The sequence below is a fragment of the Plectrocnemia conspersa genome, unplaced genomic scaffold (genome assembly GCF_051122295.1).
Source record: "Plectrocnemia conspersa isolate PC_06_02 unplaced genomic scaffold, ASM5112229v1 ptg000004l, whole genome shotgun sequence".
Lineage (NCBI taxonomy): Eukaryota > Metazoa > Arthropoda > Insecta > Trichoptera > Polycentropodidae > Plectrocnemia > Plectrocnemia conspersa.
The window spans coordinates 6,804,891-6,827,340 of NW_028277168.1; the positions used below are offsets into that span (position 1 = coordinate 6,804,891).

Genomic DNA, 22,450 nt, shown 5'->3' on the forward strand with positions numbered 1-22,450 from the left:
ATTCTGTATATTATTGCAAAATTTAAGAGTTAATATGTTACGGTATATGTAAGTAAATTAGATAAGACAGTAATCAAATAACTTTAAAAAAAGTATCCATTACCTTACGAACATTTTGCCGGGTGTTTGTTATTTTGATATTTCCTCACCATTTGGAAAACCGCAATGATCAGTGGCGTAGCTATGAGGGGGTGGGCCGCCCCGGGCGGCACTTGCTTGGGGGCGGCATATTCGCGATGGAATCGTCTAGTGTGGTTCTTAACCCTGAATAAACTAGAATTTATGTAAATCTACGAATAGCAAGAGCTTACTAATAATCAATTTATTATTTTAAGAAATACTGATTTTATGACCCTGCAAAAAATGTATGGGGGGGTGGCACATACCCTAGCTACGCCACTGGCAATGATACATAGATTAAGAAACCGGGAGGAAAAAATACAATTCGGGTAAATTATCACCGTATTAGTTTATTGCCGTCATTGAGTATATTATTTGAAAAAAATATTATTGCGGTTATAAGAATCTCTGAGGAATAAAATCATGTACGAATAAATATGTTTTTTTCATTCCTAATATTTCGTGTAAATTGAAAATGTTTGCAATGGTTACAAACCAGTTTTTTTATAATTTAATAATATGTATGTTTTAATGCTTCTATCATTTTTTATATAAACGATTTATAAAAAAATATCTATTTATATCATAATATAATTTGCACTCACCTAATTTTTCGGCGTCCGTTTTCTGCATACAACTGTCACAAACACATTTATTTTTATAATTACACTTATAAACCTCACTATAACCTTATTTATATTTATTCTTATTATTTACACTTTTTTATTTCACAAATTCTGCACATGTATGTTGTATCTTTCCTTATTCCATGTGCAGAACAAACACGATATTTTCTTCTCACATATTTCTTCCCACTATTTTTTTTTATTAGCTGATAATTTTTCAGCTTATCCGAAAGCTTTTCTGGTTGACCGACAGCACGGGCACGGCAAGCTGTGGTAGAAACCAGTGAAATGGCTTCATAATCGATAGATTTCACTGAATTCTACATCCATCCTTTAGCCTTACTCAAAAACTATCTTTGAATTTAATTTTGCTGTTATAATTCAGATTTTGATAGACACGAAACGAATTAAACAATGCACACTGAAATAAATAAAAACTACCTTTTTTATTCATTCAATTGTTTTTCAAAATATTGTGTAACATGCTAGGTATTGATCACCTTTTATATATTTATTATAGTCCACTATACATTGAGGCCTATATATTGTAAGACCGGTCGTTCTGGTTTTTTTTCCCGTGTCTATCATTCGGCTGTTATTATTAAAATATTACATATAAAAAAATCATAAAATATCAAAATTAAATTATACTAATCGGACCAGTTCCTCGTAGCTGACATTAAACAGGTCAATGTGCAATGCTAGCGCATTAAGGATCCGGATGGACACAGCCATAGGCGAGTCGGTAAGTGTGGACGTCCTAGCCCCAACGTCTATCAAAAGAGGATGCGATCGTGATTCTCGAAGACATTCTGGAACCCAAAACTGTAATTCCTCGAGAATAGCTGGATTGTCGACAGCACCTTTCTGTAATTTGAAGAAATGCTTAGCGATATACAAATTTTTGCGAGAAATCCGCAAATCATATCCCAACGCTCCTAAAAGAAAGGCGTTGGGATATAAGAACAGATAATAAATATAAAAGTATCTTAAAAACTGTTTTTGAATCTTTTTAACTAAAATAAAGTATTTGGTTATTCGGGGATTCCAAATTATAGATCCCGATTCAAGAATACTACGAACTAATGTATCATAGAGGACGCGAATAATTGACGGATCACTTAGAAACGGAACATTTATACAAATTTAAATCATCTGCGTACAGAAGAAAACTTGAATTTTTAACTGCCGTATTAATGTTCTTAATAAATAACATAAAGAGTAGATCCCAAAAATCACATAGTTGCTTGATAATAGTACACCCATTGAGAGGCGCCGCTATCTTTAATCCATGGCCAAGCACTTATCTGCCTTCTTTTTAATACAGAATAAGTCTACATTTGAAATAAATCATAATTCTGAAATGATTATTTTAAGTATAAAATCGTCTCATTCTCATCTTTTCTCCATAAATACTAACAAAACGTAAAGTTTCAATATATTCAACTGTATTTTTATTTTGTAGGTACAACGAAAAATTGGATCGCTTTGGAAGATTCATACAACAAGAACGGCGCTAGTTTAGCATCGACGGTCATCTGCAACTCTAACACGGCTGAAGATAGAAATGTGTTTGCTATTTACGTTTCTTATTATGTTAAAGTAAAGTTAAATGTAAGTGCAATGGGTGGTGAACTATCATTAAAACTACCCTTTGTGTTAGCTCATTCGTGTAGAGAAGAAGAACCGGTGTCTCCTAATGCAAATATTCATATGGAAGGCATAACCGATAGTATTGTAACCGACAATGACGATTCAATTTTGAAGAGCGGTAAGAATCCACTCATAAAGTATGAGACTAAGGATCTTTCTAGTCCTAAAGAATTCGAAGACATGCAAATGGGTAACGTGATAATCGAATCGGAGAATTCGCAGCCCGGTAAGGTGATTGTAAATGTAGAAGGTCATATGCCAACGATAAATATAGATAAAAGCGCACCTTCGAACTCTGAAAAAGTTAATGCATCACCTAAGAAACCTCACACCGAAGACGACATGAATTTAATAACCAATTACGATAGCGATAGTACCTGATCCAAAGAGGACGTTTCCAAAATGAAAAGTGAAATCATTCATAATGATAACGGCAATAAGTATAAACCTATCACAAAGAAGGATATCATATCCAAGTGGACTGGTAAAGGCACTGAAATCGTCGTAGCCGATGCAAAGTCATCTGGAGACGTTGACCAAAATAACTTCACATCGAACATAAGGAAAGTAGTTTGTTGTTTAAACGCCAACAGCAGAAGATGTTCTTAATGATAAACGGTGGATATGCTTAATACGCAAAATTGTTCTATATATAAAAATAATGTTATTAAATTTGATGTTTGCACAGTGTTTATAATAAATATATATTTTATATTAATGTCAAATTAATCTATTGTAAAGACTAATATAATCTGTGTTCTATCATATATGTATTAAACACATTCCCTATATATTACATAATATATTTCATTAATATCTATATTGTGTCAATCAATAAATGTATATAGAGAAAAATATAGTTCTTATATGTGTATACGTTTAAGAATGATAAAATATATTTTCAATACTTACCGTATAATCGTTGTATGTACATAGTTAATAATATCACATTATAAAACAATCTACGCTTCATAACAGTGTCAACTGAATATGTATTTTTGTAAAACAATTAATCAAATACATATCAGAAAAGCTATTATATTTATTATGAATTTTTAAATTATTTTTAACAAAAGTAACTAGCAAAACTAAAACCTACCTCTATTATAAAACTTATATACACATATTTTTTGGTACGTACCTTTAAAATTATTCATAACATAAACGCAACTTAATTTTGATTATTTAATTGATAGTAACGACAGATGTAGTAAATGATTTGGATGTTAGAATCTGACTAATATTCCAACAGCAGTTACTGAAATTTCTTATCTACTATTCTCATTAATTAGGGGGCTCGAGTACACTCTTATGACAAGGAGAGGTATTTATATTTTACCGTATTCTTATTGCAAGATATTCTGAGATACAATTTGTTAAAGTTGTGTCAACGCGTATAACTTAGAAGAAACTTCTTCGAGCTCCTGGGGATTATTCAATTATATTTATTTTCTGCTGCTTTATCTCATGTAAATCAGTTGAACAAATATGTCATGGGTCATGGGTTACATTGAGATGTTATAATGAGAAATTGACGCAGGAAGTGACGATCGCCTTATCCTATCCTACGTTGGCCATGACCCCATTATCTTTATTACTTTATATAATCAAATATTGTACCAAAATCACAAATAAAATCTATATACTCAGTCAATTAATTTATTATAAAAGTAAATATACAGTAAATCCAAATTTACATGCGTAAAAATCAATTAATAACGTACTATGGGAAAACGTGTCAATGGAATGACTATTAGCGCCGCTTCAATTATTATCAAATTTAAATGAAGAACTATTGTGTAAATTAAATAATATTATGAAAAAAATATTTTAAATTTGCTGTATATCAATTATTATTTTTAAAGACAGGATCTCAGGAGAACATAGCCTTAAATATGATAATTTATTAAAATTCATAAAATGGCCTAATTAGCTTTAGATGCGTTTTTGTTTTCACCGAATACATTTTTGTAAACAATATTATCTATTTGTATTTAAAAATATATGAAAAATTGTAAAATATACATTTTTAATTTATTTAATGTATAAACATCGAACTAAATTTCTGTATATAAGTATGTATTAGCAATTCGCATGACTTCTAGTAATATATTATTTTAATGTATCAAAAGACATAAATGTTGATAGTATTTTAATAATTGAATTTAGAATACGATGCATGTGCCCCAAAAACCATCATGACTAACTTCAATGTATTTTTGCATAATAAAAATGTAATTAAAAAAATCTTTTTATTATTATAATATAAATAAGACAAAGTTATTATATAGAAACAATATAGTATATTTATATATTCGTTATATGATCAATAATAAAATTATTATAATAATTAAGAACATTCATTTCACATTCTGATATGGAATTTACCAGCTTTCGTGACGTATTTGACGCCCTTGAATGGTTTATACTTTTCGCCGTGCATATCGAGTCTGTTCACGCGCAGTCCACTTACGGCTAGTTGAAGTATATTAAAATGGACATTAATGGTAGGATTAGCTCCTGTTGTATCAGCACCAGAAACCACCGAAACCTATAATTAATTTAAATTATCACATAACAAAGTTATATTACAGATATAGATTAAATCAAAGTAGTACATACAGATCCTCTAATATTAGGCAATTTGGTCATATCGATTCTTCCAATATCCCATTGAAGCACTTTGGTTACAGGATCAAATGTGTATTTCCCTTGGTTAGCTATCAGAGAGCAGTTCAAAACGCACTTAGGCATACAAACTTCCAGAGCAACTCCTGAAAAATATTTATAAACAAAGATATGTAAATAATATGAATTTTATCTTTGAGTATTAATTAACAACACATTATTGTGTTAATCTTCAGCGGAATTTAATGTCATCAAGCTAATATCTACATTTACAAAAAAGTTGAGCACGGAAGAAGACAATTAAATATATTGTAAATATAAATTTTTGAGATTTTTATATAACGGAAATGAGGGTACAAATTCCTACTCTACTAAAATATTTATATATTGCGTTTGTGACAATTCATGTTGCTAATCATTCTAAGTAAGAGCATCACATATTAGTTGTGCTTTGACTGTTACGTGGAAATGTCGCTCGTTCTATGTTATAGTATACTCAATTTTAATTTGTTTGTGCCCGAATAATCGTCAAATAAGTGGAGATGAAAAGTTTTAGGAGAGAAAATGTATAAATATATATACAAATCTAACAGAAAATCCATCTTCTCATTATTATCTCTCAAAATTTAAAGTTTACAATTGGGTGTGAATTAATTGCACTATAAATTTGATACTTTGCACTATAAATGGAATACTTGGCCCTATAAATACTTCAGCATGTGGTCTACCTTTACATCTATTGACAGTTGCAAAACCTTCATTTGCTGTTCAAATTAAAACTTCACCGAACTCCAAAAAATTAGACCGCTCCAGGGATGTCATTTGAAGGTAGGTGCAATTGCTGGCATTTTAAAACGAATTTATGTAACAAAACATTGTTGGCCACTTTCGTAGCCGTTAGGGCCAAACCTCCAATGTGAAGCAGCGTGAAATACATAACCATTGGTTTTGGAGTGTAGCGTTATGATTCTAAACAAGTACCAAAAAAATTATTTAATGAAATACTGTGAATCTTAACTAAATTGAAATATTAAAAACGACCAGACTAACCAATTCTTGCTCCACCCCCTCTGGAAAATCCTGAAATAACATCCCTGTATTATACAGGTTTATTTATAAAAAAAACAAAATTGTATATACTGCATGGCCAGGGACGTCATTTGGGGGGGCAGGTGAGGGTATTTGCCCCCCCCCCCCCTCTTTAATATGGCCAGACAAATTCTTGTCATTAAATGATATACTCTGAATCTTAATGAAATCGAAATATTAAAAAAACGAACAGACAATTGGTCAATTTTTGCCCCCCCCCCCCTCCTTTGGAAAAAACTGAAATTATGTTCCTGGACCGCACATGTGTTCTATTTGTATAATGCAAAACATCAAACTTATAATGCAAAGTATTAAATTTTTAGTGCAAATTATCAAATTTACAGTGGAAACTATTAAATTTATAGTACAATTATATATTTATCTTTACAATTTAACTGTGGCGTTCATAGTACATCAACAAAATAAAATAATATGTAATTGCAAATAAAATCATTTGAGTAACAGATCCACACAAATATTGCATTTAAACATCGACTCAAATAATGGCATGAAAAATGCACTAATATAGGCAAAATAGACTGCAAATTTTACATACTTCAAAGGTAATACAAAAAGAATTCGCTAAAAGTTATTGTCATATTTTACAAGAAATTTACCATAAACAAATTAAACTAAAAATAAAATCAAAAAATTGTATAAAAAATGCCACTTGCAGATGTGAGAGGTCTGGCCCACCCAGCTGTGCAGTTAACGCTAAGGTCATCGAAACTTATGAAAAGGAAATAGCAATGCGATTTGACATTATAACAATAAGAGAATATTCAATACCACAATTACGTAATTAAACAGCCACCCTATTAGTACATCCGCCCATTAACCGATCGTTAAACACTATAAAAACTATCCTGTTGAGCGTAAAAAATGCAATAGACAATGCGTCTTCTAGCTTAAAAACCGCTATTATAATATATTCCTTGTATTATAAAAAGAACATATTTAATTAATCAAATATACAAGCGATGCAATTGGCCAACCGACATCTGCATCTGTGATTCGCCAAAGACGTCTCGAATCAAGAGAATAAAAGATCCGACACGTCGAGCAGCACACTGTATGCTATTACTATATAATTACCAAATAAAACAAAATACTACTGGTGTATGTTCAAACGTCTTGTCTTGACATGAAGTACTCAGTTTTAGCAGATAAGCCAATATTTTTTTTTAAATAAAGCAGGCTTTACACTTATTTATATTTTGAAATATTTTTAAAGTTGACTTTATGTATACTTTTATTTTATAAAAATATAAACCTTCTAATGTTCTTCCCAAAGTTTGCTTCGGACCGACGGTTATATCAAGCTTTCCTTGATCGCCCGCTGCTCTCAGAGTCAAATTGTGCCTGACGTAAATCGGTATTGCCACTACGCTCTGTGATGCTATATGATACGATAGTAATCTAAAATTACCATCCGGAGGAATGAACGATAGAATTCGATCCGACTGAAATTGAAAAAATATACATATAACTGAACATCAATATACGAATAATAAAAAGAACATTACCTTCCACTTTTTATATCTCACGCAAGGATGAAAAGATACATCATCAAACAATCGCGGATTCATAAATGATAATGTAAGATCCGGCATTCCAGTTAATTTAATACAACAGTCAATCTATATAAGCATAAAATTGATAAGATTATTCCAGTCATATTTATTTAAGTTTGTTGTGTAGCAATAGATAATATATACTTACGTATCCCTGAATTTCGGCAAAGACAGTCGCTCCACTTTTGTCGATAATCGCATCTACTTCTTCAATCACATCAAAGTAGGCTTCGTTATTGGTATATTTAACACCGGAGCGACGCCATGGAATGTTTGAAAGCTGACCAGATGGCAAAGTGCCTGATACACTATATAAAAAGAAAATAATCATAAGTTTAACTCTTAATTTTATACTATTGCGATCCATACTTACTTTGATTTACCCGTAAGCGAATTAGTAATGGATCTCAAGATATTCGGAGGCTTAATGAGCTCCTTCAAAATGTTACTCTCAGTCGCCAATGGAAAACCGTTATCTAGCATCTCATCAAGAAGCTCATATACAATAACATAGTTTTCCTTTATGATGCTCTCGGTACATTCGGAGAAGTAATCCTTATATTAAATATATCCAATTAGTATTTAGTGCTAATCTTGAGTAATATCTATCAATATTAACCTTAAATGTATCGACGACTCTGTGTAAAAATTCAATGACAAACAAAGGAGCAACTTCTTGCTTGCAAACGGCGACCAAGCTAATACCTCCGCGTTGAATGGAAAGCAAATAATGATGGGGTGCGGTTATCACAGGTGGCACGTCCTAAATTAGTTTATTTATTTAGTACAGCAATATGTTTAATATACGAGATAGATTAGATTAACATACATTAGGAGACGCACGTTGAGCTTCTAAGAAATAATCACATACAGATCTAGAGACGACACTCCGCCAATGTTTTTCTAGAAAAACATCGCTAGAAACGAATAGAGTAAAAATAATAAATACTTGTACATTGATTTTCATAACATATGTTTGTGAAAGTTGACTAAAAATCATAATTTCATCTGCGTATTATCTCTCAAATCATATATATATATACAATAATAATATAATTTATGTTATTTATAGCTTATTTTTTCTCATAACAGTACTTTTTTATTTTAGTGTCAACTCACCCAGAAGAATTGATGATGAACAAGCTGTGAATCATTTTGACGACTATAATTTATCAACTAACTGATAAAAAATATAATTTCATATAAAATAATTGAACTTAGCGCATAATTTTCGTTAAAATATGCGTTGAAGAGTCACAGCGGCAGTATCATACCACATAGTGCGAAACTGTCAAACACAATGTTGCCACTGACAAAAATATTTATACCTAAAAATTTTAACTAATTGAGTATGTATGCACATGAAATTTTCCTCTTATATTTTTTCTGTAATATAATTATAAAATTAATATATTTGCAATCCACATTTAAATAAATAATTAATATTTTAAATAGTTGTAATTAATTATTTCTATATTTTTACCTCATTCATAAAGATAATTTATAGCACTAACTATTTAACCCTGAAATGACTAAAATATAATTATATTTTTTACACAAAAATAAATTTCATCATTTAACTATTACGCCATAATCAGGTAATAAAATAATAAATTTTAACGACTGAAACTAAGATATGTGATAGGTAGCAAGGAAAAAGTCATTAAAATGTTATTTTGATAAGAATGCAAAACTGGTACAAGATACAGGCGACACAATCAACAGTTGCGGTGCCAATTAAAAATGGTTATTTGTAATAATTTGTAATAATATAATAATATATTAAGAAAAATGGTAAATGTTCATAATGCTGCCAGCAGATAAGAAATTAGATAGGGGGCAGAGCCGGTTTTATGGTTTACAGAACTGTGTATTAAAATAAATTAATACACTTTTTCACGAAGTTTTAGGCCGCGGGATTATGTGTGATAGGAGCAGGGTCGCTTCGAGAAATCTTTTCCCTTTCGCTCGTCCGCATGTTAAGTATAGAGTGAGTGAGAGATAAGTATGTGCAAATGCACGCTTTTATCTCTCACTCACTCTCGTCACTCAACACTCGAGCAAGCAAAAAGCGAAACGGAAAACATCTTACCGACCGGCCGTTGATGGGAGAGTGGGAAATTTATCAAATACTCTGGTCTGGTATGTTCAACATTTATAATGCAGACATGAAGAGATACTTTTGTTTACTGTCTTTACTAAATAGTTTAACGTAGAACCCCTTCCTCATCATAAAAATCATCTATTGCTATTAGTATACAACAATAAAATATAATCAACTCTAATGCTATAAAATTTTATCAATTAAAAAATATAATCGACTTTCTTTTATATTTATCGTTTATAAACAATGATGAAATTTACACTTTGAGGTTAATAATATAATTTATTACCTAAAATATAATTTAAATTTGCTACATTTTTTTAATAATTAATAGAAAAATGTCTAGTCGTTGAAAGGTTTATCTAAATCATGTAATAGGAACATGTTTTTACAATGTTTTTTAATATTATTTAAGAACGTCGAGTTCTATACCGGTCGTATATTTAATGACAGTTAGTTGTCATTGATATTTTTCTCTCTCGTTTCATTATTGCTGCGACGCTGGCTCTTAGCTCACGTATTCTCAGTTTTCTAAAGAAAACCATTACCACCACAACGATGAATTTCGACATAGGAGGTTCGTAAATTATTCATCTGGACATTTGATTTAATTTAATAAAATTATTTGTTTACTCTAAACCTAACCATGATTTTAGATATGAGAATCAAGTACAAGGATAGAAACGACACTTTTTTAGAAGAACATTTAGTGTCCAAAGAACCGATTGGTCAATTTCACGCTTGGTTTGAGCAGGCCAAGAGCACCAAGAGTATCGTTGAGCCCAACGCTATGTGTCTATCGACTGCGACCAAGTATATTTATATTTTTCTACCATTCGTGATAAGAAATCTACAATAATGAGAAAATATTATTGTTTCAGAGAAGGCATACCTTCCGGTCGTTTTGTATTATGTAAAGGCTACGGAAAAGACGGCTTTAAATTCTTCACAAATCACGGAAGCCGTAAAGCTCAAGAACTTGTAAGTATTTTATTTCACATATTTTTTTATTGTGATATATTATACTTTATCCACTGTAATTTTATAAACTTTGTAAAGAGTGGTTCCTTAGCTTTCAACTTTAATTTTGATGAATAGGATAAATGAAATTAAACTAGACGGCTTATTCTCTTCGTTAATTTTAAGATTATGGATTTTTTTGTTCTAAATGTTTTAATATAAATTAAGACTACAAAGATCTACAAAACAATACATTATTAATTAAATTATATTTTAATAGAAAAAACTATCTTTGAAATACGTAAGTGCCGAAGATTTATTATAAATATAAATTCATAATAAATTATTAGTTTTTATTTTTTTAATTAAAATAACATTAGTAATCTTGAATTTGCTATAATAAAGCAGAATCCTTATATAAAATATCAGGATAATTATATCTACCATTATCATAAATGTAATAAATTTATATACTTTTCATAGAAAGAAAATCCTCACGCTGCTCTAACGTTCTATTGGGATGTTTTAAATAGAAGTATTCGAATCGAAGGTTCAGTTCAAGAGTTATCGCAAGAAGAATCAGAGAATTACTTTCATTCTCGACCCATTCCTAGTCAAATCGGAGCTTCATCCAGTTATCAAAGTCAACCGATTATATCAAGAGACATTCTTTGCGAGAGAGAAAAAGTTTTGGAAGAAACTTACATCGAGAAAGGATTGCAAGTTCCTAAACCAGATTTTTGGTAATTATATTGTACATCTTTAAATTAAATTATATTTATAATATAAATATTATTCTATTAGGGGAGGTTACATTGTAATTCCGCACTGTGTTGAATTTTGGCAAGGTCAAAGAGATCGCCTTCACGACAGAATCAAATTTAGACGATTGAGAGAGAATGAAACTACAGACGGTGTATTGTTACATCAAGGTGAAGACGGATGGGTTTATGAACGCTTATCGCCTTAGATGATCCTGATTGTAAATATTGAATTTATGTACAAGAAAAAGTCTTCCTTATATTTATTATATTTTGTTATCACTAAATGGCGCTATTTAATATATAGTAAATAAACATAATAGTATACATACAATATGATTATGATTTTTAATTTCCTGATTATTTTGCATTGTTGCTATCAGAGCTGTGGAGTCATTTAAAATTTTACCGACTCCGATTTTAACAATTTTAATAAGATTATTGTATGCCAGCACATAATTGATAGCAATAAAAATAATGTCAACAGTTTTCAAATTATAAAAAAAATAAAAGAATTTTAAAAAATCATTAGCAAAAAAGGCTACGTATTCTTAATTCATCGTTATTGAACTACTACAAAGACAAATGTAAAAAGGTAAGTTCAAAAAATAAATTTAATAAAAGTAATATATACTTAATATTTATATTTAAGAAATCGATGCATTAAAATAAAAAAATTAACAATAATACTAAATAAAAGCTTGTTTCATTGGTTTTATTTTACTAGGTTAACTAAAATCTTTATTCTTTAATAATATTAAATCTAAATTTAATCTATTCCATCTGTGAATTAAATTAAGTTTGATCCTAAAAATATAATTACTGCTAGTAGGTCAGCGATACATAAAAAAATCTAATACAGTAGTCTTTAAAATCAATTGACTTTTTCACAACGTATTGAAAGATTGCTAGTGCATTCCCAAACTTTGAGTGCACCTTAAAAATAAATTACATATACAAATCATAAGCAACAATAAATATAATTAACGGTACACCAACTAGAAAACCTTCATATTTTCATTCGACTGAATCAGAACGTAATAAATCAGCCAAGAGTAACTTGTTAGCTTCGTTTCCATTTTTGATCTACATAAACACATCTTCATAAGTAATCTCATTTCTAAATTATCACTTACGATTATATTAACCTGCACTACAACAATATAATTTTATTATTTCTGTATCTATAAATGTTTATCATTGAAATTGACCTCAAGATATACTTATATGATACAGTACGTGACATATTTACAATGTATTTATTTTATCTCGCCATTATCTATATCATTCTATTAAATCTGCACACAAAAATCTACTTGATTTTTTGTTAAAATTGTACATTTCACACATTTTCATTAAATTTAATAATAATTTTCAGTAAAATGCTACAAATTAACTACTAAATTTATATATATATATATAAAAAATCATTAGAGTTAAATGAGATGAATGAATGAACATTGAAGAACCAAGAGTTTTTTTATCATTTATAATAAAATCATGCTCTTTTATTAAACAAATTCTTCTAATGTATTGGGGACGATATATTCTCATTGCTGAAAAAATCTCTTATTGTAACGATTATAATAAAAATAAATACCTTAAGCATAAATGCAATCAATTTTAATAAATAATAATAATTACAATAAAGTTGTCAGGACCATCTATAATTGTTGCATTGCTAAAATTCATAAAACTAAAAGATCAGTGGCATATGCAAAGGAATACGGTGCAAACATGTACAGGATTACATATTTAGTAGAATAACATGTTTGCTTATTTTTATTCATTTTGGAGAGAAGCAGCCGGTGTTCATTTTTACTACCAATCATCTAAATTCAAACAATTTAACTAGATCTTCGATACGAGAACAGTAATGTACATATATATATATATATATATTGCACAAATTGTAGAGCCACAGTCCTTACTATTTATTTAAAAACGTGTGCACCGTCTGTTTCGGCACAAACATTCTTAAATTAATTACATATTTAACTCTGAATTATAAAAGTAAGTGATTAGATAAAATGTAATTTTAATTTTTTTTAAAATACATGAACATATATTGTAATTAATAATTTAATTAATAAAATAAAATGTTTTAGTTATTCCAAGGTTTATCTTTATTATGTTTTTTATAAGAGCATGTTTTTATAATGTTCATTATAACATGGTTTTAGAACGTCTACGAGTTCCAGACTGGTTATATACTTAATGACAGTCAATTGGTGTTGCTATTTTCTCTCTCGTTTCATTATTGCAGTAGCACTGGTTCTGAGGTAACGTATTCGCAATTTCCAATAGAAAACATTAGCTACCACAGCGATGAATTTCGACATTGGAGGTTTTTAAAATTTTAATCAATATAATTATTTATTTACTGTAACATAAACATGTTTTTTTAATTCATTTAGAGGCAGGAATGAGGTACAAAGAGAGAAATGAAACTTTTTTAGAAGAACATTTACTGTCCAAAGAACCGATTGGACAATTTCATGCTTGGTTCGAGCAAGCCAAGAACACCAAGAGTATCGTTGAGCCGAACGCCATGTGTCTTTCAACGGCGACTAAGTATGTTTATATTGATTTATTATTTGTAATAAGAAATCAATATTAATAAGAAAATATTACTGTTTCAGAGAAGGCATACCTTCTGGTCGTTTTGTATTATGTAAAGGTTATGGAAAAGATGGCTTTAAATTCTTCACTAATTATGGAAGCCGTAAAGCTCAAGAACTCGTCAGTATTTCACTTCAAATATTTTTTAATTATAAAGAGTGTAAAGACATTGTGGATAGTGAATCTTTAGTTAGCTTTTAACTTTGATATTAATGAGCAGGATATATTAAATTAAATTAGATTACGTACATAAATTATATTAAATTAAACAAGTCAGCCTTTTAAATCACACTAAGTTCAAAAGATTGATGTTTATAAACTTATTAAGTTGTTTTCTCCTAAATTTTGCAATAAAAATGCTTTAAAAAGACTAAAAAGGTTTAAAAATTAAAACATGATTAATTTGATTCGATTTTAATAATAATTATTAAATTATAATTTAATAGAACAATAATTTGAAATACATAAGTGCTGAGGATTAATTATAAATATAAAGTCATAATAAATGAATCGTTTACATTAGAAATCTTGAATTTGCTATAATAAAGCTGAAGGAATATTCAATAATATAAAAGGACAGTTATATTTATGTTTATACTAAATGTAACAAATTTATACTTTATCCGTAGAAAGAAAATCCTCACGCAGCTTTAACATTCTATTGGGATGTGCTGAATAGAAGTGTTCGAATCGAAGGTTCTGTCAAAATATTATCGCAAGAGGAATCAGAAAAATATTTCTATTTTCGTCCCATTCCTAGTCAAATCGTATCTTCGGTCAGTCATCAAAGTCAACCGATTGCATCGAGAGACATTCTTTGCAAAAAGGAAAAGGTCTTGGAAGAAACTTACATCGAGAAAGGATTACAAGTTCCTAAACCGGATGTTTGGTAAATATATTTTAGATATTTAAAATATATTTATATTGTAAATATTATTCTTTTAGGGGGGGTTACATTGTAATTCCGCACTGTGTTGAATTTTGGCAAGGTCAAAGAGATCGCCTTCACGATAGAATCAAATTTAGACGATTAAGAGAAAATGAAGCTGTGGATGACATATTGTTACATAAAGGTGAAGATGGATGGTTTTATGAACGCTTATCGCCCTAAATATGTTATTATTGAATTTACATTAAAAGTAATTTCTACTCTATATGTATATTTTATCAAGAAAATACCTTTCATATATATAATCTTTAAATATGGCGCTTTGTATAACATTAAAAATAAAACTTGTAGTTTTATATGAAATTTGTTAATATAAAAAAATTATTATGAATTTGTGTAATCAAAATATTTTTTTAACCCTATTGCTATGAAACAGTAATAAATTAAAACTTTATTTTGGAGATGAGAATAGCATATATTATATAAAAATATATATTTGAAACCAAAAATTACAAATTCACATCAAAAAAATGTATTCAAAAATTTATTAAAATATAAACAAAGTTTAAAATTATAATTTAAACGTAAGTTTTATTATCTCTCTTGAAAGTCCGCCATCACTTTTCCAACATACTTCACAATTCATTGTGTTATCGTCTTTTACACATTTCTCAAATTCCCGTGTATTTCCTCCGATGCCAAAATAATGTGATTTTGCTGCAATCAATGCACATCCGTTCTTTTTTAGTCGGTTTTTTATCAATTTATAAACCTTATTATAATTTTTAGGATTATAAATAGTCTCAGATGTTAGTATGTAGTCGTACTGACAATTTGAATCATTCATTAGTTCATCAAACTTTTCCCAATCGCCGGCGAAAAACCTACACCTTGTTTTGATATCAATTTTCTCATTATCAGGCAAATTCAGTAAAACGTTATGTATAGTAGCACTGTTGAGAACTTCAGTATTCTAAAAATAAAACAAATTATATCACTAATTAACACAAACACAGTTATTTAAATTGAAAACAACTCTTACATAATCTTGAAAATGAACAGTGGCTCCATTCAATAATGTACTAATTCCAATTAAACCCATCCCACAACCTAAATCTAGCACAGTAGAGGCTTTGAAATCAATTGAATTTTTCACAATGTATTCAATCAGATCGCTAGTGCATTCCCAAACTTTGAGCCCACCTATAAAATAAATTGGGCAAATTATAAACAATAATTCAATCAGCAGCGCACCAACTAGAATACCTTCATATTTTCCTTCGACTAAATCAGAATGTAATTTATCAGCCAGTAATAAATTGTTGGATTCGTTTCCATCTTTGATCTGCATAAACGCATCTTCATACTTTACGTATCCTATTTCTAAATCGTCGCATACGAATATATTTGCTTGAACTACAATATCGTCAATGTCTGCGATTATTTTGTCATCAGGATATACTTCGTATGCTATTTCAAAATTTTCTTCCTTTTTTATTTCTGCATCTATAAATGTCGATCTTTAAAATTGACCTCAAGATATATTTATATTATGCAGTAGTAACATATTTACCATATATTTGTTTTGCCTTGCAAATCTCTTTATCGTTTGATTCAGAATTGACGGGAAAATTAAATTTGAATGTGCTCATATTGACGGCGACTAAACTGTCAAAAATTTACACGTGCTTTGACGTTTATTTTTTTTTTATTTAATAAATTTGGCGCAAAAATAAAATACTAACCAACATAATGACAATTATCCTCCTCAAAAATGTTAACCTCCTTTTGACGTTTTTTATCCTCCGCAAATAAAAATGTCCAAAGTGATATTTTTAACTCCCGCAGCATCCATAAATAAACAAAAAATTCCTGATGACTTTTTAATTACCTCTCGCAGCATCCTTAAATGAACAAAAATTTCCGAGATTAAACTTTTTTGATGTCTTGATTAAATATTTTTAAAATTTCGTCACCTTATAAATACACAAAATATTAAGGTAAAAGGTAAAAAACGCTACCATATGTTTTATAGTAACTTTGTTTTTCATTCCATTAAATCACTCTAAATCCACGACTAGGGTAATATCGAACATTGCAGTTAATTTTTTTTAATAGGCACTGAATTCTATTATTATTGTTTGCAATCAAACAGTCTAATTATCATCGACTTTGGTACAGCCCGTCCAAGATATGAGCGACCATCGTCATAGTACTGGTGAGAGAATTTAATAGGGTGACCATGTGAAATTACAAGTGCAATTAATTTTTACTTTTTTAATTTTATTTGTTGAGGAAAATGTAAAATAACACTTGCTTACTTATTTTGCTTATTTGTATACATATTTAACTCAAAAACATGACAGCACTCACCAAAATATTATTTAAGACGTATACCGATGGCGGCAACTTTGGCGCAAAATAATAAAGGCGAGCGAAAATGGCCCGATTTTATGACCCGTCATAAAATCACTTAAGGGACAAATTTTTACAAAAAATACGGTTAACCATCGGGTGCGGGTATAAGCGCAGAGACATCTAAAACATAATTTATAGGTTGTACGGAACAGAATGTAAATATTTAATAATATATGTAAACAAAGAACAATAACATCGCGAACGTGTTTGAGCGCGAAACATTATAGTTTTTAATGCAATTTCCAACGCATGGTCACCCTACTTTAAAAACATCCCTGATTTAGTATTGGTAACGTTCTCATATCGGTGTAAAAAAATTCGTGGAAAACTGTAGATGTGTGCATGAATGCGTACACGCACCCTTATTTACAATACAACGACGATGGTCGTTAACATCTTGGACAGACTATACCAGTGTTTCCCACGGTGGGGCGTACGCCCCACCGGTGGGGCATCACGTCTCAGAGGTGGGGCATCATGCTTCAGAGATGGGACACGTCGGCAATTATCAACTATTCCACACTACTGTTTAATTAAAAAAGAGGCCGGTGGGGCATATGACTTTTGAAAAGACTACGGTGGGGCATGGCATAAGGAAGGTTGGGAAACACTGGACTATACAGTGGTTTTTCTTCTGTATTTTTCCTTATGCATATTCTTAAAACGAAGATGTAAACTTGTAAAATTATTTATTCTTCTTGAATATTTATTTTCTTTATTGCAATGTGCAAATTATGATTTGACTTTTTCGTATATAAAATGCAAAATCTACTAGAAGTTCGCGGGCCGCTTGTTGAATAGCCCTGTGTTAAATCATTTGTGATCAAAAGAGGGATTTTACTATAAAATTTGGTATGTAAAATATTGCACCAATAGCATATAGACTACAGAGGAGCTGAAATAACAAAAACAATGATGGGATTGCGAAATATTATTGATGAAAGTCGATTGTATATAAGGGTTTTGATTTTCAGTTTCAAATACTGATTCTATAGCTCACGGACTGTAAGGATCACTTTTTCTTTAATTCTTGGATTACGAGCTACATTTAATTATTTTGCGCATACGAAGGTCTACAACAGATCGGTCGACGAGTGATTAATCTTCTCGTCGACTGACCTCAAGAATTATCTGATCCGATCGACATCAAACAAATCAGACTGTAGGTTTCACATTAATGTAAGACCTACAGGCTGAGAACGTGCTGAAATGTTTTAAATATAGTAGAAAAATATTTTTTAATACAAATAAAAACATTTGAAAAGTAATCTCTCGGAGTTGAACCGAAAACCATAAAAATCGATATTTATTTCGGAACAAAAACCCAAACCGAACCAATATATATTTTTTTAATTAAACCGGAACGAAAATAGTAACGGTTCAATGCCTTTCTTTTTTTTAGCTCACGCAGCAATTTATTCTCCTAAAATGGTTTTTAATTTGTTTATTCCCCGAAATGCTTTTTAAACAAAATTTGCCGTGACAACCTTTTTTAGCTCTTTCAGGAATTAGCCCTCCTCATTATAAAATTCCAAGAAAATTTTTGAAAAAATATTTCTATGAAAACCATTTCTTTTAGCTCCTCAGGAAAAAATTCTCAGATGACTTTTTTTAGAGGCCAAGGCGCTGAACATTATTGGACCAGCCCTGTACACAGTGAAAAAAAATATATTTATAACGGAGATCCAAGAAATACATTTATTGCAAAATATAAAAAAACTGATGCAGCAAACTACAATTTTTTTTAAAATAACGGTATAGAAAAATCCAGCCTTGGCACTTCGTATAGTGTAGCTTCGAAGCTAGCGAAAGCAAAAAAGTGACAGTATAATAGTGAAGAAATGTGGGATAGAAATGGCGAAACACTATGAAACTACTTTAGTCAACTTTTAATTTTTGTTCAAAATATTAAACAGAATTTTACTATCAATGAAGAACTTCAGTCTTATATCACTAAATAGGACTACTAAAAGCGATAATATTTTTGAAGGAGTTCTATACTCTGCTATGAGTTTTGGAGGATTCGACAAATGCTCATGCATCGTAACTGAAGGAGTCAAAGCCATGATGGGGCCAGATATAGGCTTATTGAAACAAAACAATATTACGTGTCCAACATACACACTGCACCAGGAAGCCCTCTGTGGAAAGTTTTCATGACATGTCAATGCCATGCAAGTAATTATAAAAATTACCAACATCATACGATGAGGTAATAGAGCTTTAACTTATCGTAAGTTTCGCTATTTTTAAGTGATATGGATGCTATATAGTATAAAGCAAATCGTCGTATAAAGCTTATACGACAATTTGCTTTTGAATTATATTTACTGGTTGAATGCTGGAACGCGCTTTTGCCATTCGAAAATAAATACCCATATTTTTTAAAGACAATGTCAAATGAACTTGAGAACTTGAAAATCAAATATATGAACAAGCGACAGAATATTACCAATTATTTTAGTCGTTTAAAATGATTTAAAAACAAATTAGTCTTTAAAGCAACATTGGCTATTAATGTATTTTACACGTTTAGGCAATTAGATACAGATATATAGATACAGATACACTTCGCGCATATACTTGAAATTTTCAGCCCTTTATTTTCTCTAGGATTATGCTTCTCAAGTTTTTTGAATTTTTTAATGGCTGTTTAGCGAATGTGTGGTGATGGGTTTGCAATAAGACACAAATTAGCCGCCATATAAGATGTATTTGTACATTATTTTAATTACTTGATTAAAGGAATAAATGTAATGAGGCTGGCAGAGTTCACCCATTGTGTCGTCAAAAAACAAATAGTTCCTCTTGTTGCTTTTAGGTCACTTTGTTGACAGTTTGTTATCTATTTCCCGGGTGAGCAAATAAAACAGTCTCCATAGCTGCTTCTTTTAAAACAAGTTGGCGCATCAGGCAGGCAACAGTATTTTAATTTAATTTTGTTTCAGTTTCTGTTCTGGAACATTTTTTATCTCTTTACATGGTTTCAGTTACTGATGCATTTGCACGTTGAAAGTTATAAAAATCACTGTGAGTATACATAGCATTTCTTCTCGAAGATTGAAAACTTATTTTATAAGCAGGGAATTGTCGACGGCACATAAACTTTCTCAAATTCTGAGAGTAGACTAGTTTCTAGAGTTTTTATGGTTATTGATGGCATTTGAAGGTCTATTTACAATTCTGGATGTTCTGCCGATTTACAATGTTCTGTTAAACCAAACAATTGTCATTTGAAAATTTTTACATGCCATTGATGAAATTTCTCGAGAAATACAGTGTAAATTCCTTTTCTCAAGAAATCGGAAACATTAAGTTTGTATAATTTTAATGGTTTTCACATTCAATGTCACTAACATTGCTATGTATTTTCTTATGTCGTAAAAGAGAGCAATTAGTTTTAAATGTTTTTCCACATTTTTCACATTTAAAGCCACGAATATGGTTATGAGTTAATTTATGCTTTAAAAGTAACTTTTTATATTTAAATGCTTTCCCACATTTTTCACATTCAAAAGCACTAACTTCATTATGAGTTTCTATATGTTGTAAAAGTTTGTTTTTAGTTTTGAATACTTTTCCACATTTTGCACATTCAAAAGCACAATTATCACTATGAGTTATCATATGTTGTAAAAGAACAAATTTTGTTTTGAATGTTTTTCCACACTTTTCACATTCAAAGCTATGAACATCGCTATGAGTTATCATATGTCGGGAAAGAGAAAATTTTGCTCTGAATGCTTTTCCACATTTCTCACATTTAAAGTTACGAACATCCATATGAGCCTGTAAATGGTAATGAAGACTTTCTTTATATTTGAATAATTTTCCACATGTATTACATTCAAACTTTTGAGAGTCATTATGAGTATAAGTCGTATGTCGTAAAAAGTTGGATTTTGCTTTAAATGCCTTTCCACATTTGCTACATTCAAATTTATAAGAACTATCATGTGTACGTTGATCTCTAGAACATTTTTTTCTTTTTGGTTTCTAAAATGTAAACATTATTCATTAGATGAGTAGAATATATCGAAATACAATTCTAAATCATTCGACTATTACTTTTATGGTGTTGTTAATTTGGCGAGGTAAAGCGTCCTTATTGATAGTATTGGTAATAATATTTTTTACATCGTGCATTTCTAAAATTGTATAATAATCATAAATTGATATATAATAAAATGCAACAGTACACATATTTATATAAGTATATCTAACCTATCTCAAACATGTCGTCTACGTTATCTTTGTATGGATCTTCACTGCTATCGTATTCATGTTTTACCTTTATGAACTTGAAAAAATAAACTTGTAAGATCAAATGCGTTAATAAATGTTACTATCACGTTTCATTACCTCGACTTTACACTGAATCGTGTCAATGAAATCAAACGTTTCTTTGTCGTTTTTTGCGTCAGCTTCTGCAAAAAATAAAGAATTAAATGATGTGAAATACAACTTGTTTCATATACAACCGGATTAAAAATTAACTATACAACTGGACATAAATTTACTTCACGAATAACTGATAAGCAAAACTTTAGAACTATATACTTCATTTCGATTAATAATTGCTATCAGATAACATTAAAATGGTTAATACCAGTTTTGATAAACGCCATTGTAATTGTGTCAAGTTGACAGCACTTTTGGTTCAAATACGAAGAATTGTTGAGCATGGTTCAAAAATAGAAGAATTAGAAACGTTTCTTGGATAGGTTATTAATTAATATGAAATAATTTGTATATACACAAAAATGTATTTTTAATGCCTTTACAAAAGAATTTTAAGCATAATTGTATTCCTGATGTTAATCGTTTCTGTGAGATTAATTTCTCAAAATAAACCAATATAAAAACAAAAAATGCAAAATACTTAATAATATAACGAACAATTAAAATTATTTATTTTACATATTAACTAATGGGAACCATTTAAATGACAAATACTTAAAATAATTGTTCTAATAAACAAATAGTTTGTGCATTGGAACATTAAG

The 22,450-nt window shown here is 29.9% G+C and overlaps 6 protein-coding genes across 6 annotated transcripts in view; 3 read left to right on the forward strand and 3 right to left on the reverse strand.

Moving 5' to 3' along the window:
* Positions 1–4,252, forward strand: part of LOC148235747 (arrestin homolog) — a 107,302-nt gene extending 103,050 nt beyond the window's left edge. The window contains exon 10 of the mRNA XM_088184055.1: positions 2,212–4,252. Coding sequence (XP_088040181.1) covers positions 2,212–2,780 — 569 coding nt within the window. The 3' untranslated portion in view covers positions 2,781–4,252. The remainder of the gene's footprint in view (positions 1–2,211) is intronic.
* Positions 4,253–4,685: 433 nt separating this feature from the next.
* cm (AP-3 complex subunit carmine) lies at positions 4,686–9,015 on the reverse strand. The gene is made up of 9 exons (XM_088184056.1): positions 8,810–9,015; positions 8,520–8,607; positions 8,310–8,453; positions 8,064–8,245; positions 7,839–7,998; positions 7,643–7,756; positions 7,390–7,579; positions 5,022–5,173; positions 4,686–4,950 (listed from the first exon to the last, which is right to left on the reverse strand). Exons 1-9 carry the CDS (start codon positions 8,842–8,844, stop codon positions 4,765–4,767), a joined length of 1,251 nt encoding a protein of 416 aa, XP_088040182.1. The 5' UTR covers positions 8,845–9,015; the 3' UTR covers positions 4,686–4,764.
* Positions 9,016–10,184: 1,169 nt separating this feature from the next.
* LOC148235751 (pyridoxine/pyridoxamine 5'-phosphate oxidase-like) lies at positions 10,185–11,849 on the forward strand. The gene is made up of 5 exons (XM_088184057.1): positions 10,185–10,371; positions 10,451–10,607; positions 10,676–10,775; positions 11,238–11,497; positions 11,559–11,849. Exons 1-5 carry the CDS (start codon positions 10,353–10,355, stop codon positions 11,722–11,724), a joined length of 702 nt encoding a protein of 233 aa, XP_088040183.1. The 5' UTR covers positions 10,185–10,352; the 3' UTR covers positions 11,725–11,849.
* A 1,788-nt stretch (positions 11,850–13,637) lies between these two features.
* On the forward strand, positions 13,638–15,609 carry LOC148235752 (pyridoxine/pyridoxamine 5'-phosphate oxidase-like). Its single transcript, XM_088183998.1, has 5 exons — positions 13,638–13,862; positions 13,933–14,089; positions 14,158–14,257; positions 14,767–15,026; positions 15,083–15,609. The coding sequence occupies exons 1-5, from the start codon at positions 13,844–13,846 to the stop codon at positions 15,246–15,248; spliced, it is 702 nt and encodes a 233-aa protein (XP_088040124.1). The 5' UTR covers positions 13,638–13,843; the 3' UTR covers positions 15,249–15,609.
* LOC148235753 (histidine protein methyltransferase 1 homolog) lies at positions 15,539–16,906 on the reverse strand. The gene is made up of 5 exons (XM_088183997.1): positions 16,772–16,906; positions 16,600–16,694; positions 16,293–16,532; positions 16,069–16,229; positions 15,539–15,999 (listed from the first exon to the last, which is right to left on the reverse strand). The coding sequence occupies exons 2-5, from the start codon at positions 16,676–16,678 to the stop codon at positions 15,598–15,600; spliced, it is 882 nt and encodes a 293-aa protein (XP_088040123.1). The 5' UTR covers positions 16,679–16,694; positions 16,772–16,906; the 3' UTR covers positions 15,539–15,597.
* Positions 16,907–20,137: 3,231 nt separating this feature from the next.
* LOC148235754 (uncharacterized) lies at positions 20,138–22,129 on the reverse strand. The gene is made up of 5 exons (XM_088184817.1): positions 22,054–22,129; positions 21,807–21,871; positions 21,669–21,744; positions 21,513–21,592; positions 20,138–21,440 (listed from the first exon to the last, which is right to left on the reverse strand). Exons 1-5 carry the CDS (start codon positions 22,127–22,129, stop codon positions 20,772–20,774), a joined length of 966 nt encoding a protein of 321 aa, XP_088040943.1. The 3' UTR covers positions 20,138–20,771.
* Between the last annotated feature and the right edge of the window lie 321 nt (positions 22,130–22,450).